At 35.7% G+C, this 15,645-nt stretch overlaps 1 protein-coding gene across 2 annotated transcripts in view; it reads left to right on the forward strand.

The window, feature by feature from the left end:
- TMCO1 (transmembrane and coiled-coil domains 1) overlaps positions 1 to 15,645 on the forward strand; it is a 54,585-nt gene that overhangs the window by 25,350 nt on the left and 13,590 nt on the right. For both annotated transcript variants that reach the window (XM_082413088.1, XM_082413087.1), the window contains one exon: positions 7,203 to 7,347. In XM_082413088.1, coding sequence (XP_082269214.1) covers positions 7,203 to 7,347 — 145 coding nt within the window. The remainder of the gene's footprint in view (positions 1 to 7,202; positions 7,348 to 15,645) is intronic.

The following is a 15,645-nucleotide window of genomic DNA, read 5'->3' on the forward strand; positions in this document are numbered from 1 at the left end:
GGCAGAGTCTTAACCACTGTGCCACCAAGGAAGTCCCATCTTGCATAATCATTTTTAATGTCTGTCAGTATTCCATTGAATGGATGTACCCTAACTTATATAATCTTCTATTAATCTTCACACAGAATTTTCACAGGTAGTATGTACACCAGTGTATACTTATTTTTTCCTCAGGCATATCCTAGCAGTATTGCTTAGGTGAAATTTTTTCTTTTTGGCCTTGCCGCACAGCATGCGGGATCTTAGTTTCCCCGACCAGGGATCGAACCCGCGACCCCGTGCGGTGGAAGCGCGGAGTCTTAACCACTGGACTGCCAGGGAATTCCCCTAGAAAGGTTTTTATTAATTTATATTTTTTGATTATTGCCCTCAGTACTTGTGAGTGGTTCTTTCTTCATATATTTGTCATTACTGGGAATTATGTATCTGTTTAATATTTGCAAATCTAATAGCTAAACAATAATATTTCTTTTAAAATTTGCATTTCTTGTGAGATGTAGCATCTTTTCATATACTTATTATGTTTATCTATTTCTAAATTTCTAGTTCATGTTCTTTCCCTTATTTTCTTTTTATAAGAATTTTTTATTTATTGAGACTGTTAAGCTCTCTTTTTGAGATATATGGACAATGTTAATTTTTATGTCAAATCTGTTACTCTTTTCTGTTATATAAATAGTGCCTTTCTCATACCAGATTATATAAATTTTTTTCTACTTTTTATTTGTTATATTTAAATTTTGTTTCATCTGTAATTTTTTTTGGTGGTCAGTTTCCAACTTTACCAAGTACTTAGCTATTGTTAATACCAGGTAGGGAACAAATAATATATTTTCCCTGATGATTTGAAATGACTAGTTTATGATATATCAGGTAGCTTCCCAAAGCTTATGCAGTAGATCTTAACCAGGAATGTGCATCAGAACCAAAGTTTAAAAAGAAAAAGAATTTTCTTATACTAGTAATACACAAGTACTTCTAAAAAATTCAAACAGTATAGAGTAATGTAGAATAAAAAGTGAAAGTGAACCCAAATGAGTTGAAAACTTATGTCCACAGAGAAAGCTGCACATAGATGTTTATTGCAGCTTGATAATTGCCAAAACTTGGAAGCAACCAAGATGTTCTTCAGTTGGTAAACGGGTAAACTGTGGAACATCCAGACAGTGGAATGTTATTCATTGCTAAAAAGAAATGGGCTATTGGCCATGCAAAGACATGGAGAAACCTTAAATGCATATTACTAAGTGAAAGAAATCAACCTGAAAAGGCTACGTACTATATGATTACAACTATATGACATTCTAGAAAGGGCAAAGCTCTGGAGACAGTAAAAAGGTCAGTGGTTGCCAGGGATTAGGTGTGAGGGAGGGATGAATAAGCAGAGCACAGAGGATTTTTTAGTGTAAAACTATTCTGTGTGACACTTAATGGTGATACATGTTGCTATACATTTATTAAAACCCAAGAGTGAACCCTAATGTAAACTGTGGACTTTGGGTGATAATGAGGTGCCATTGTAGGTTCATCAGTTGGCAATTATGAATAATGCTTCCATAAACATCTGTGTGCAGGTTTTTTTGTGAACATGTTTTCAGCTCCTTTGGATAGATACCAAGGAGCATGGTTGCCGAATGGTATTCATGTTTTTTTTCTGGTCTTTGTGCCCAGCCCAGAAATTTAAATATATATATATATTTAAGTATATATATAAATATATATATAGTTAAATATATATAAACATATATATTTAATCTATTTAAATATATACATGTTTCTTATGTCTAGGACTGTGAACACCTAGAAGTTAAAGAATGTATCTCTATTTTTATAAGCTGGTATGTGAAATTAAAAGTCTAGTACATTTTTTTTTTTTTTGGTGAGCGAATTCCAAGTTTTATTTCACATATATTGAAAAGCAGACGTTTCAGATCTGATGTTCAGAATATCCAGTCTATAGGATTCAATGCTATCTTCATATCCTCAGATAAAACGTCATTGTTCATGTGACATGACAGTCCAGACAATAGCTGGGATTGAAACCGAATGCACCCCTTTCTTTTTCTTTTCATTAAAAATATTAGCAAATAATAATTTAATCAAAATTTAATCATATTTGTATGTATGAATTTTAAATTTAAATGGGAAAAAAAGGAAAAAAAATATATAGAAAAAAAAACCCCACCATCCCTCAGCAGTTCTAAACAAAATTAATGTGGGTGTCAATTATTACAGAGTCTAGTACCTATTTTGATTGTATTGAACAATCACTATTCATTTTTTGTATAATTTCTCTTAGTTTCACCTTGATCATCTGTTTATTATGGAATGGAATACATTATCTCTAATATCTATTTTAGTCTTAAAATTGTTGATAGAAAAAAGCCTCAAGTTAGACTAAGATGGGAAGGACTTGAGCTCCCAGATTGCCAGAGTAGCAACAAGAGGCACCAAATTCAGCTATTTATTTGTCTTTGGCTTCTCTTCTGGATCATTTCCATAAAGCTGAAACATTAAATCTTGGAATTAGAAGTGATCTTAAAAGTCATTTAACACATTACTTCTGTGTCAATACGGAAATGCCTCCAATAATACCTCTAGCAGATAATTTTCCATTATTTTTAATCATTTTCAACGATGAGGAGCTTGATGGTTTCTGAGATAATATAGTTTTACCGAGTAGTATTTAGAGTATGAAAGTGGTTCCTTTTACTGGACCAAAATATGCCTGCTTGTTCTTCTGCTCATGAGCACTGGTCCTGCCCTCTGGAACTGCAGAGAGTAAGTTCACTTAAAGAAATAATCGACCTATTATAAGCTATTTCTCTCTTTGCACCTTTTTCTTTCTCTCCCTAACTCTTTTCATTATTAGGCTACACACCAGTAATGGTATCTATTCTTAGCTATTCCAATGGCAAGCCTCTAATCTCCTGGAAAAATTAATTTGAAGGGTTTTTTCCTTCATATTTGTGGCTGGTTTAAGGTCTCATTCGTACTAAATGCTCAGTTTCACATAAATGAATAACTCACTTATAGGACATGAAAGGTTTTCTCTCTCCTTTTTCTTTTAAAGCTTTTTTCCAGCTTTATTGAGATATATAATAACATATAATATAGAACATTGTGTACGTTTAAGGTGTACAGAGTGATAATTTGATACACATACATATTGCCAAATGATTACCACAGTAAGGTCAGTTAGCAAATCCTTCATCTCACATAAATATCATTTTGTTGTGGTGGCGTTGAGAACAATTAAGACTTACTCTCTTAGCTTTCAAGCATATAATATGGTATTAACTATAATTACTATGCTGTACATTAGAAGCCCAGAGCATATTCATCTTAAAACTGGAAGTTTGTACCCTTTGACCAGCATCTCCCCATTTCCCTCAACCCCCGTCCTCTGGCAACCACCAATCTAATTCTCTGTTTCCATGAGTTCAGCTGTTTTAGATTCCACATATAAGTGATGTCATACAGTATTTGTCTTTCTCTGTCAGACTTGTATACAGTATATATATCACATTTTCTTTATCCATTCATCTGTCGGTGGGCACTTAGGTTGTTTCCATATCTTGGTTATTATGAATAATACTGCAATGACATGGGAGTACAGATCTCTTTGAGATAGTTTATTTCAATTCCTTTGGCTAAATAGCTAGAAATGGGATTTCTGGATCATATGGTAGTTCTACTTTTAATTTTTTGAGGAACATCCATATTGTTTTTCATAGTAGCTGTACCAATTTACATTCCCAGCAATAGTGCCCAGGGATTCCCTTTTCTCCACATCCTTGCCAGCATTTGTTATCTCTTGTCCTTTTGATAATAGTCATTCTAACAGGCATGAGGTAAAATCTCATTGTGGTTTTGATTTGCATTTCCCTGATGGTTAGTAATGTTGACCACCTTTTCATGTACTTCTTGGCCATTTGTATGTCTTGTTTGGAAAAATGTCTATTCAGATCCTCTGCCCACTTTTTAATTGGATTATTTGGGGGGCTGTTTTGCTATTGAGTTGTACGAATTCCTTATATATTTTGGATATTAACCCCTTATCGGATATATAGTCTGCAAATATTTTCTCCCATTTCATAGTTTGCCTTTTCATTTTGTTGTTTCTTTTGCTGTGCAGAAGCTTTTTAGTTTGATGTAGTCACATTTGTTGATTTTTGTTGCTTGTGCTTTTGGTGTCATATCCAAAAAAATCATTGCCAAGACCAATGTCAAGGAGCTTTTTCCCCTATGTTTTCTTCTATAAGTTTTACAGTTTCAGGTCTCATGTTTAAGTCCTTAATCCATTTTGAGTTAATTTTTGTGAGTAGTGTATGATAGGGGTCCAGTGTAATTCTTCTGCATGTGAATATCCAGTTTACCCAGCACCATTTATTGAAGAGACCATCCTTTTCCCCACTGAGCATTTCTGGCTCTTGTCAGATGTTAGTTGACTGGGTTTATTTCTGGGCTCTCTATTCTATTCTGTTGGTCTGCATGTCTATTTTTGTGCCAGTAATATATTGGTTTGATTACTATAGCTTTGTAACATAGTTAGAAATCAGGAAGTTTGATACCTCCAGCTTTCTCAAGATTGCTTTGCCTATTCAAGATCTTTTGTGGTTCCATATGAGTTTTAGTATTGATGTTTCTATTTTTGTGAAAAGTAGAGTTTTGATTAGAGATTGTATTGGATCCAGAGATGACTTTGTTGTTGTTGTTTTTAATAAATCTATTTATTTTATTTATTTATTTTTGGCTGCCTTGGGTCTTCCTGTGCACGGGCTTCCTCTAGTTGCAAGGAGCGGGGGCTGCTCTTCATTGTGATGCGCAGGCTTCTCATTGTGGTGGCTTCTCTTGTTGTGGAGCATGGGCTCTAGGATGCGGGCTTCAGTAATTGTGACATGCAGGCTCAGTAGTTGTGGCTCGTGGGCTCTAGAGCGCAGGCTCAGTAGTTGTGGCACATGGGCTTAGTTGCTCCACGGCATGTGGGATCTTCCCAGACCAGGGCTTGTACCTGTGTCCCCTGCATTGGCAGGTGGATTCTTAACCATTGTGCCACCAGGGAAGCCCTGTAGATGACTGTGGATAGTATGGACATTTTAACAATATTAACTCTTCCAGTCTATGAACATGGATATCTTTCCATATATTTGTGTCTTCTTCAGTTTCTTTATCAATGTCTTATAGTTTTCAGTGTATATATCTTTCACCTCCTTGATTAAATTTATTCCTAAGTATTTTATTGTTTTTGATGCTATTGTAGATGGGATTGTTTTATTTATTTTTTCATATAGTTCATTTTTGGTATATAGAAATGCAACTGATTTTTGTATGTTGATTTCCATCCCAAAACTTTACTGAATTCATTTATTAGTTGTAAAAGATTTTCTTTTTGGCTACAATTTCAAGTCAAAAATGTCAAGGAATAAAATTACTATATAAGATGAATTTGTTGGGTGTGTATGTTAGCAATAAGAGGGCTAAACATTTCGGGCTATATTTATTCCAGCCCTACTCCTCACAGTTTTTAACTCTACAGATGGAGAGTAGAGTGGCGTATGTAGAACAGTATACTGCATACAGCATGTAACCAGGAAATATTGGAACAACTGTGTATAATACTTCCTGTGAGTGAATGGGAATATCTCCTCCTGGAAAAGTTATTACAATACTTTGTTTTGCTTTTGTGAGGTTAGTAGATAAGAATAACTACTTCAAGCAGATCTTTAAATATTTTCGTCATATCCAAGTAACAGTTCATGATTGAGCCCTTACCCTGTGCAAACTATATACTAGGAAAGCAGTTGGAAATAGTAAGTGGACAATCATACGTATGTATAGAATATGTCAAATTCATTCTATTTATATTCTTTGGAGTTCAGCTGTATAAGAAGATCTTTATAACCACAATAGTTAATATGGATATTTAGGGATTTTTTTTCCCCAATGAAAAAGATGGTAATGCTACCTCTCTTTTCCCTCTCCCTCTATAGAAACATTCTAAATACCAAATGTTTTTCTAAGAGGGAATGTTCTAGATATTTTAACTGGAGTTAAAGACTTTATTTGGATAATGTAACTGATGCTGTCATATATTTTTCTAATATTATGAAGTATCACTATCCTTAATCACATTAATTTATAATTCTCAATATTGTCTGACTGTACAGCTTATTCATAGAAAAGTATAAAAGAAGTTTATATCCCCAGCACCTCAAAATAAACACTGATACATATTTTCTTCTAGTTTTTTCTAAGATTTTCTCTTTTCAGAACATTTTTCTTTCCTATTTTAGAAAAAGTAAAAGGAATTACTTTCAAACATTAGAAGTATGTTAAAAGTTATCTCAGAGTATTATGTATGCCATTTTTCATTCACCGCTATGTATATTCCATGAATTTCTCTCCAGAAGTGTTTATCCTGTTTAATGTGTATATACGGGGAATCTTTGAGTCTTGGAAAAGAGGGTTCTTAAAATCTTATTGGTGTCATGGTTTAGAACAGTGGTTCTCAAAGTGTGGTCTGGGGATCCCTGGAGGTCTGTGAGACTTTTAGGAGGTCCTTGAGGTAAAAATTATTGTTGTAATAATTCTAAGATGTTATTTGCCTTCTTCACTCTCCTTCTCTCATGAATGTACAGTGGAATTTTCCAGAGGCTTCATAGGGTGTGTAATATTGCGACAGCCTGAGTAATGAAGCAGCTATGAGAATCCAACATTTTTCTATTAAGTAAAACATTAAAGAGATTGGGGGAAAAAAAGCCTTTCTTCTCACTAAATTCTTTTTCTGTATGGAAAATATATTTTCCATTAAAATACTTGTGTTAACATACTGAATATTGCTACCTTTTAAATGACTTGATAAATGGTTTAAAATTTCTGTTTTAATTTATAAAACAGTAATATTGATAGATATAACCTCTAAGTAAAACCTCTTTAGGGTCCTCAATAAGTTTTCAGAGTGTTAAAGGATCCTGGTACTGAAAAAATTAAGAATCACTAGTTTAGAAAAAGATTGATGGGAAAAATCTAAGCCCTTCCTTACATCCTTATACTTCAAGTCTCTTTTTAGAATATCATCCTTTCTTTATTTTTTAGAGATCAAGGGACTTAGAGTTCTATTTCTGTCCCAGATTCTTCTCTGGAACTAAGAGCCTTGTCTGTCTTCCAAAAATAACAGTTCTTTGTCTTTTCCTTTTTAGATTTGATGGTAGAGTGGTGGCAAAGCTCCCTTTCACCCCCCTTTCCTACATCCAAGGACTGTCTCATCGAAATCTGCTGGGGGATGATACCACAGACTGTTCCTTCATCTTCCTGTATATTCTCTGTACCATGTCAATTCGACAGGTAAGTGACAACATCCACTATTTAATATGTATATCCTTCCTTGCTGTCACACCCTAAATTAGTGTCTACTTCTGTAATACTGGAAGTGTCTACCTTTTGCTACTGAGATCTCTCAGTTGCTTGTTTTAGAATTCCAGAGTATCATCTAAAACTGTTTTAAATGTGTGTAGGTCTAGATTACTGATCCTTAGGGATGGGAAGTAGCCATAAAATCAAAAATGGTTTCCACATCCCATTTTTAGAGCTCTCAAGTTTCTTCTTTATTGCAACTATCTAAAGGTAGAAAAGTAAAGAGTGGGTTTTGTCTTCCCACTGTCATTTCTTCTTTATTATACACCAGTGCCTTTTGGCACTTCAGAAACACAGATAAACATAATAATTTGGGAACTTTAAGTTAGTCACAGTTGAGATAAAGTCTGGGTTGTAGAATTTACATTCAAGCAACATGATGGTCAGACATTCATAGTGAAAAAGAGTGAGAACTAAGAGATCCATATAAGGTTGTGAGAGCCTGGAAGAGAGACACAACATTCAATTAGTGGCAGACGATTCAGGCAGAAAGGTTGAAAGAATGAAGTGGCTTTTGAGATGGGACTTTAAAAAGTGAGTTGTTTTTCTTCTTCTTCTTCCTCTGAATATTGTCTGTGGCAGCAGGTTTTTTGATTTGTCTGGCATGTGGGAATCAATAGGAAACGGAATTATAGTTTGAAGCTCACAAAGATCTTCATGATCTTACCACTTAATACTTTCCTTACCTCATCTCTCACCTCATCCAACACTCCAGCCATTCTGACTTGCCTGACAGTTTCCATGTTCCACTTACCCAGACTCACTTTTTGTGAATGCTCTTCCTTCTATCTGGATGTCTCCCACCTTCTTCTGTTGCATATTGAATGCAACCAAGTTTCCAGGCTTCCTGGAATCATTTTCTGACACTTGCTGCATTCTGAAGGGTAGATATGTGACCAGATGCAGAAATCTCAGAAGATTATCACAGTAGTCTAGCAAAAAATCACTATGTTCTAAACTGTTACAGTGATGGGAGGGTTGAAAAGGAGGGGACAAAGTTGAAAAATATATAGAGGTAAACTAGCAGAACTTAGAGATTGGTTTAATGTGAGAAAGGAGAAACTAAGGTGACTTCAACATTATGGCTTTGGTGACCAAATGGAGGATGGGAATAGAAGAAAGAGAAGTAGGTTGGTTAGAAATCATGCTGTTTGAGGTGTTTGTGAGGCACTTAACTGGGTATGTCCACCAGGAAGTTATATTCTTGTGTAGCCGAGGTGTATACTATATCTTTTGGTATGCTTTAGCATTTTGACTTATCCAAGGTGAAAGCCAAGACAGTGACAACATGGATCTCTTTGTTGGTTTAACAGAGGTCATCAGTAACTAGAATATTGCTCTTAAATTTGATTATTTAAGTATGAAATATTAAAATTATAGCTAGGGTCAAAATATTAATAAAAACAATGATGTATACATGCTACTTTAAGCAACAAAGAACAATTCTATTTTAATTACATGCAGATGTTACTACTTTATTTGTGATGGCTCACAACAGTTTTGTATTTTGTTTTTGGGGTTTTTTTTTTTTTGGCCACGCCTCGCGGCTTTGCAGGATCTCAGTTCTCTGACCAGGGATTGAACCTGGGTCACGGCAGTGAAAACCTGGAATCCTAACCACTAGGCCACCAGGGAACTCCCTCACAATAGTTATTTTATATGCACCATTTGCACTGCTACCTGGACATTGTTACCTAGAAATCACCATCTGAACTGTAGAGTTTTTTTTTTAATGAAATAAATGTTAAGAACGATCATTGAGAAAGTTCAGCTCAAGCTGGTCTTTAAACTCCTTTCAGTTATTTCAGAAAGTCTGGTGAGGTGTATATGTAGCAATTAATTTTATCAGGAATGCCATGGTCATTTACCATGGTGGTCAGCAAACAGAAGAAGTTAGGGGTCCCCAGCACCCGGGCTGCGGACTGGTACGACATGTTAGGAACTGGGCCGCACAGCAGGAAGTGAGCTGCGGGCAAGTGAGCGAAGCTTCATCTGCTGCTCCCATTGCTCACATTACTGCTTGAACCATCTCCCTGCTGCCCGTCCATGGAAAAAATTGTCTTCCATGAAACCAGTCCTTGGTGCCAAAAAGTTTGGGGACTGCTGGTCTAGATGATAAATATTTTTGTATTTACTTTTCAGACCATACAGTCTCTGTCACAACAACTTAACTCTGCCATTATAGTATGAAAACAGTCCTAGACAATATGTAAATGAATGAGCGTGGCTGTGTTCCATCAAAACTTTATTTATAAAAACAGTGGCTTCCCTGGTGGCGCAGTGGTTAGGAATCCGCCTGCCAATGCAGGGGACATGGGTTCGAGCCCTGGTCCAGGAAGATCCCACATGCCACAGAGCAACTAGGCCCGTGAGCCACAACTACTGAGCCTGTGCTCTAGAGCTTGCGAGCCACCACTACTGAAGCCCACTTGCCACAACTACTGAAGCCCATGCACCTAGAGCCCATGCTCCGCAACAAGAGAAGCCACTGCAGTGAGAAGCCCGCGCGCCGCAACGAAGAGTAGCCCCCGCTAGCTGCAACTAGAGAAAACCCGTGCGCAGCAATGAAGACCTAATGCAGCCATTAATTAATTAATTAATTTATAAAAACCGGGCAGTAGACCATCCATGCTAACTCCTGAGAATACAAAAAAAAGGTGAAAGGTGATGGGTGGGGAGAGAAGGGGCAGCAAAAAAAACCAAAAAAATTCAGTGTGTTTGTTTTCAGCCAAGGAAGATATATATTCATACTTTTAATTTCCACTTGTCCGATCCTATGCACTGATATTAATAAGAGAAAAGTATATAGAGCTCTTGTATAAGTATTCTGAGATATTAAAAATCTTTGAAAAATCACCTAAATGGCCTACTTTTATCATTTTTATTAGCTGCCAATAGTTTCTGTATTCTGTTCCCCATTGGTTGTTAGTATGTATACTAACAGGAGGATTATGAACTTATATCCAGTCTGAAATACTTCAGCATTTGAAGTGTTACTATGGAATATATGCTTCTTTCTTTGAATTAAAATTCCTTTCTCTTATTCCCTTTCTCTTTCTAAGTTTTGTTTTGTTGTTTTATTTGTTTTTTAAGATCTTAGGTTGCATAATAGTTGACTCTGTTGATGCATGTGAAATGAGCCGTCATAAAATATGAGGCTTTCAGATTAGAGACTGTATTATGATTCCCTCAATGAAGCCATTCTTTTTTTTTAATTAATTAATTTATGTATATATTAAAAAAATTTTTTTTTGGCTGTGTTGGGTCTTTGTTGCTGCACATGGGCTTTCTCTAGTTGCAGCGAGCGGGGACTACTCTTCATTGTGGTATGCGGGCTTCTAGTGATTTCTTAATTTCCTGTATATACCTTAAAGCGTAGTGTGCACCTAAAAGGCATATGTGAAACAAACAGTAGATACTACACCCAAATATAAACTTATAAACTTGGAAAATTGGGGTTATACCACTTTTTACTCCCTAGAACAATGTAGGAAAATTCATGTTGCCCCCAACCTCCAGTAGAAATTGTCAAACTTTTGGGTTTTTACCAATCTAATAGATAAGAATTGCTTTCTCATTGTAGTTTTAATTTGCTCATTTGGATTGAGCATCTCTATTTGTCTAAGAGCTATTCATGTATATTTTTTCTTTCTTTGGTAGGCGAGACACTGTGTATGCTTTTTGCCTATTTCGCTATTGGGTTGTTGGTCTTTTTCTTAATTTTTAGCTCTTAGGGAGATTAGCTCTCTCTGTGATCTAAGTTACTAATAATTTTTACAAATTGTCGTTCGTGTTTGTTTTACTTATCATGGTTTTTGCCATGCAAAATTTTGTTTGCTGGAGGTTTTTTGTTGTTTTTGTTTTGTTTTGTTTTTTCCTTTTTTGGTTTACTAGTCTTTAACTAAAGTTATAAAGAAATTCATCCTTGTTTTCTTCTAGTACATTTTGGTTTCATTCTTTATATTTAAATCATGGTTTGATGCATTTGGAGTTGACACTGGTGTACCTTATTTATTCTTTGCTCTTGTACTTTGCCAACTATTATGTGATTTTTATGAGGGAAAACATGGATTCATTTGAGATCAAAGGTTGCCTATCCCTTGTTTTCAAAGACTGAGAAGCCAGGGGGTCAAAAGAATGCAGTAAGGTTAATGATTATTCTTGAATCTAGTGTGTATTTGAATAGGACGAAGCCCTGTCAGCAGCCTACTATTAATATTTTCTCTGGAGTGCCTGGCTAAATTCCTCTTTGAAATTTGTAAGTCTGTTCAGATCCCAGTGCAAGTGTTTGGCTGGGGACACTCCTCCTTTCTTCACACCTTGTGTAGATAATCAGGTCTTTTGGAATGCGCAGGTGTCATAGGGTGGGCTAAGCATTGTGACCTGAACCCCTAGAGTAAAAGAATATGGAGGAGTGGGTCAAAATATACGTGTCATACCTATAGAGTCTCAAGGTTTAAACTTGTCAGTGTGACTGCCCCTGGTAGCAATTTTCCTGAGGAATCCTCAAGGCAATGCTGTCTTATGTCCAGAAGCTACTTTCTGGTTTCCTATATTCAGTAATTCCAGTGCTTTTAATCTTTCTTGTTTCTTGTGGTAAAATAGACATAACAAAATATGCTGCTTTAACCATTTTTAACTGTACAATGCTGTGACATTAAGTACATTGTACGTTGTCATATGACCATCACCACTATCCATCTCTAGAACTTTTTCATCTTCCCAAACCGAAAATCTCTGCCCATTAAACACTAAATCTCCATTACCCTCTCCCCTCAGTCCCTGGCAACAACCATTCTATTTTCTGTCTCTGTGAATTTGGCTGTTCATATTTGTGAATTTGACCTCATATAAGTAGAATCATACTTATGTCCTTTTGTAACTGGCATGTTTTAAAGGTTCATCCATGTTGTAGCATGTGTCAGAATTTTTCCTTTTTAAGGGTGAATAGACATTCCATTGTATGTATATACCACATTTTGTTTATTCATCTGTCAAAGGACATTGGATTGCTTCTACCTTTTGGCTGTTGTGAGTAATGCTGCTGTGAACACGGGTGTATAAATGTCTGAATTCCTGTTTTCCCTTCTTTTTGCATATATACCCAGAAGTAGAATTGCTGATCATACTGCAATTCTATGTTTAATTTTTTGAGGAATCAACATACTGTTTTCCATAACTACTCATCATTTTACCCAGTACTGTTATCTTAAGGCTTCAGTTCGCCACCAGTTTGAGACCATTTTTAAAAGAATACAAGTAATTTCTCATGCTTTTGTTTCAGTGAGTGAAAACCATAATTTCATTCACTCAGGGTTAATGTTTATGCTGAACGTGTAAAAACAAAATGTATTTTATTCGTTACCTCCAGCAATGGTGGGGTGGCCTTGCTTGTTTTAATGGGGAAGTCTTCTTGTAAATTAGAATATAGCATCTAGGGGAATGAGAAACATTTCTGTTATTCATGTCCTTAAACTATCAACAGTTTAATTGCTGAAGTGAGTAGATAGTTCTATCACCAGGTTTCTGGAATTTGTTTTAAACATCTTATATTTGTGAAAGATTATGATATTTACATATGTCAGTTAATAACGTCTCTACAGCATTAACCAGAATCCACTTCCTTTACTGAGAGTGATAGTGTGATTAAATCAACTAGCTCCAGTCCCTTCGTGACAATACCCCAAGGGTAGGAGTGTGCTAACTGGTTTTAAAAAAAGTGTCACCTTAAGAACAACTGCTAAAAAAAAAAAGAAAACTGCTAACTTTCTATATCATGCCCCCTTATTATGATGGAGGTATAATATTAGGTTGAATTAAGGGTATCTGTCTGCTTCAGTAATTTTTTCCCCCTATCTATAAGAGAACTTACTATCACATTAATAATAATCCCTTGATAGAGTCCTCTTTTCATTTATTCATTCAACAAAATTGAACACATACGTGTATCAGGCTCTGTGCTGGGTGCTTAGTATACAGTTATATAAAAAAAAAAAAACTGACGTATGATTATGGTCCTTGCCCTCATGGAACTTATGTTTCTTTTCAAATAAAAAGGTTAATTTTCCCCACCTGCAACTTCACTTTAAAGAATCATTATCGAATATGAGGGTATAGAAGTACATTTAAAATTATTTCTGTTATACCAATCAGAGTGGAGGCAGATTAAACAAAGATTAAATTTTAAACCTAAACTAAGGCAATTTTATGACATTACTAATTCACGTAAGTATTTGTGAGTCTGGTTTTTATCTGTTACTTATTTTTTTCATGTTCTAGTATGTTAGTGATTATATGATTCACCATCGACTTAGGAGTTTTCAAGGAGGCACTTCCCCGGTGGCGCATTGGTTAAGAATCCACCTGCCAATGCAGGGGACATGGGTTCGAGCCCTGATCCGGGAAGATCCCACATGCTGCGGAGCAACTAAGCCCGTGCACCACAACTACTGAGCCTGCGCTCTAGAGCCCGTAAGCCACAACCACTGAGCCCTTGTGCCACAACTACTGAAGCCTGTGCTCCTAGAGCCCGTGCTCCGCAACAAAGAAGCCACCGCAATGAGAAGCCCGCGCACGGCAAGGAAGAGGAGCCCCTACTCACCGCAAGAGAAAGCCCGCGTACAGCAACGAAGACCCAACGCAGCCAAAAATAAATAAATAAAGTTATAAAAAAAAAAACAAAGAGTTTTCAAGTAAAAGCAGAAATAATACTTACTGATAATAGATTTTAAGACACATTCTTACTTCAGAAACTTTAAAATGGCGGGGAGAGAGGAGGAATGCATTATAAGGTTGAGGAAGTATAGTATTTGGAGGTAAAACACCAAGGTTTGATTCTTGTTGACACTTACTGGCCGAGTGTCCTTGGGAAACTCTCTGAGTCTCAATTTTCACAAAGGTGAAATGGGGTTTGGTGTACAACCTCACCATGTTATGATAATCAGATGACAATGATATAGAAGGTTAGCAGTTTTTCTTAAGGTGATACTTTTTTTAAAAACCAGTTAAAAAAATAAGTATTTAAATTTTTAAAATTAGTATTTGTTTCCCAGCCCTAGATAGGACCGGTTCTTTTCACAGATTAAAACATGGTGATATGTCATATTAACTGAAAAGAAATCTAATTACCTTTCCTAATTTTGTCTTTCTCCTTTTGTTTACTTGCTTAATGTGTAGTGATTAGCAATTAGCTGCCTTGACCTTCACATCACTGTTTCCTTTGTCTGACTTTGTAGCAGCGGAAATGGTAGGTCTGCCAGCTTTTATCAGAGGTGATAAGTTAGTCCAGGGCAGTGATGAAATTTAAGAATAAAGGGAAATTTTCTTAACTCCTAAAATTAAGGTACTTGCTTTTTTTTTTTTTCTTTCCTTTTCTTATTATGAGTCAGTAGTGGGTTGAGTAAATGGTGATCTCCTCTACAGAAGGTGCTCTAAATCTTAGTGAAAATACACGCAAACTTACCTGGTGAACAGCTAAGGGAAAAGTGGTCTGTTCTTATAAATTTATATGACAGTGAAAGCTATGAACAGAATTCTCTTTTCTTTGCAGGCAAAAAGGGTTAGTGGTTCTGAGGAAAAGTACAAGAAAGAGTTTCTTTTTTTTTTTTGTCACTCACATCTTAATATATAACTTTAATGGATGTATGACTGTAATCTGAAGAAGTATCAGTGAGAATTTGTCATTGTCTCCCTCAACAGACATATGTGCTCAGGACAGTGATAAAAATAAGTAAATTTTATTTTTTCTCTCACTTTTGGCTTTCCTAGGGCAAAGAATTTTGATATGGCTTGTAAAAATAGGTTCTAATTATGTCATGTCAGTATATCTTAAAGTCATCAGAATGATAGGACAAGATAGATGCCTACCATCTCTTGTACCTCATCATTAATTTATGTCACTTTATTTAAGGATTATAACTTAAGTCATTAATTTCAGTATAGCTTATCTATAAGCAAGGCATTTTCATTTGTAATATTTAACTTCAAATCAGAGAATGCATGTGATTCAGAACAGATTATTCAGGCATCATCTTAATCTGATCCCTTTGAATTGTTTCAGTGCATGAGTTCAAGGCTTTATTTAGAATATTCCTGTCCTTGCAAAAGAATGATTCAAGTCATTATACTATGCCAGGAATTCTTCTTTGATGCTGAGAATGCAAGAGCAAGAAGTGATTGTCTCTACCCTTGTGGAACTCACAGTCTATGTGGGAAGACAGACCCATAAGT

This window comes from Balaenoptera physalus (assembly GCF_965194825.1).
Source record: "Balaenoptera physalus genome assembly, chromosome: 1".
In the NCBI taxonomy this organism is placed as follows: domain Eukaryota; kingdom Metazoa; phylum Chordata; class Mammalia; order Artiodactyla; family Balaenopteridae; genus Balaenoptera; species Balaenoptera physalus.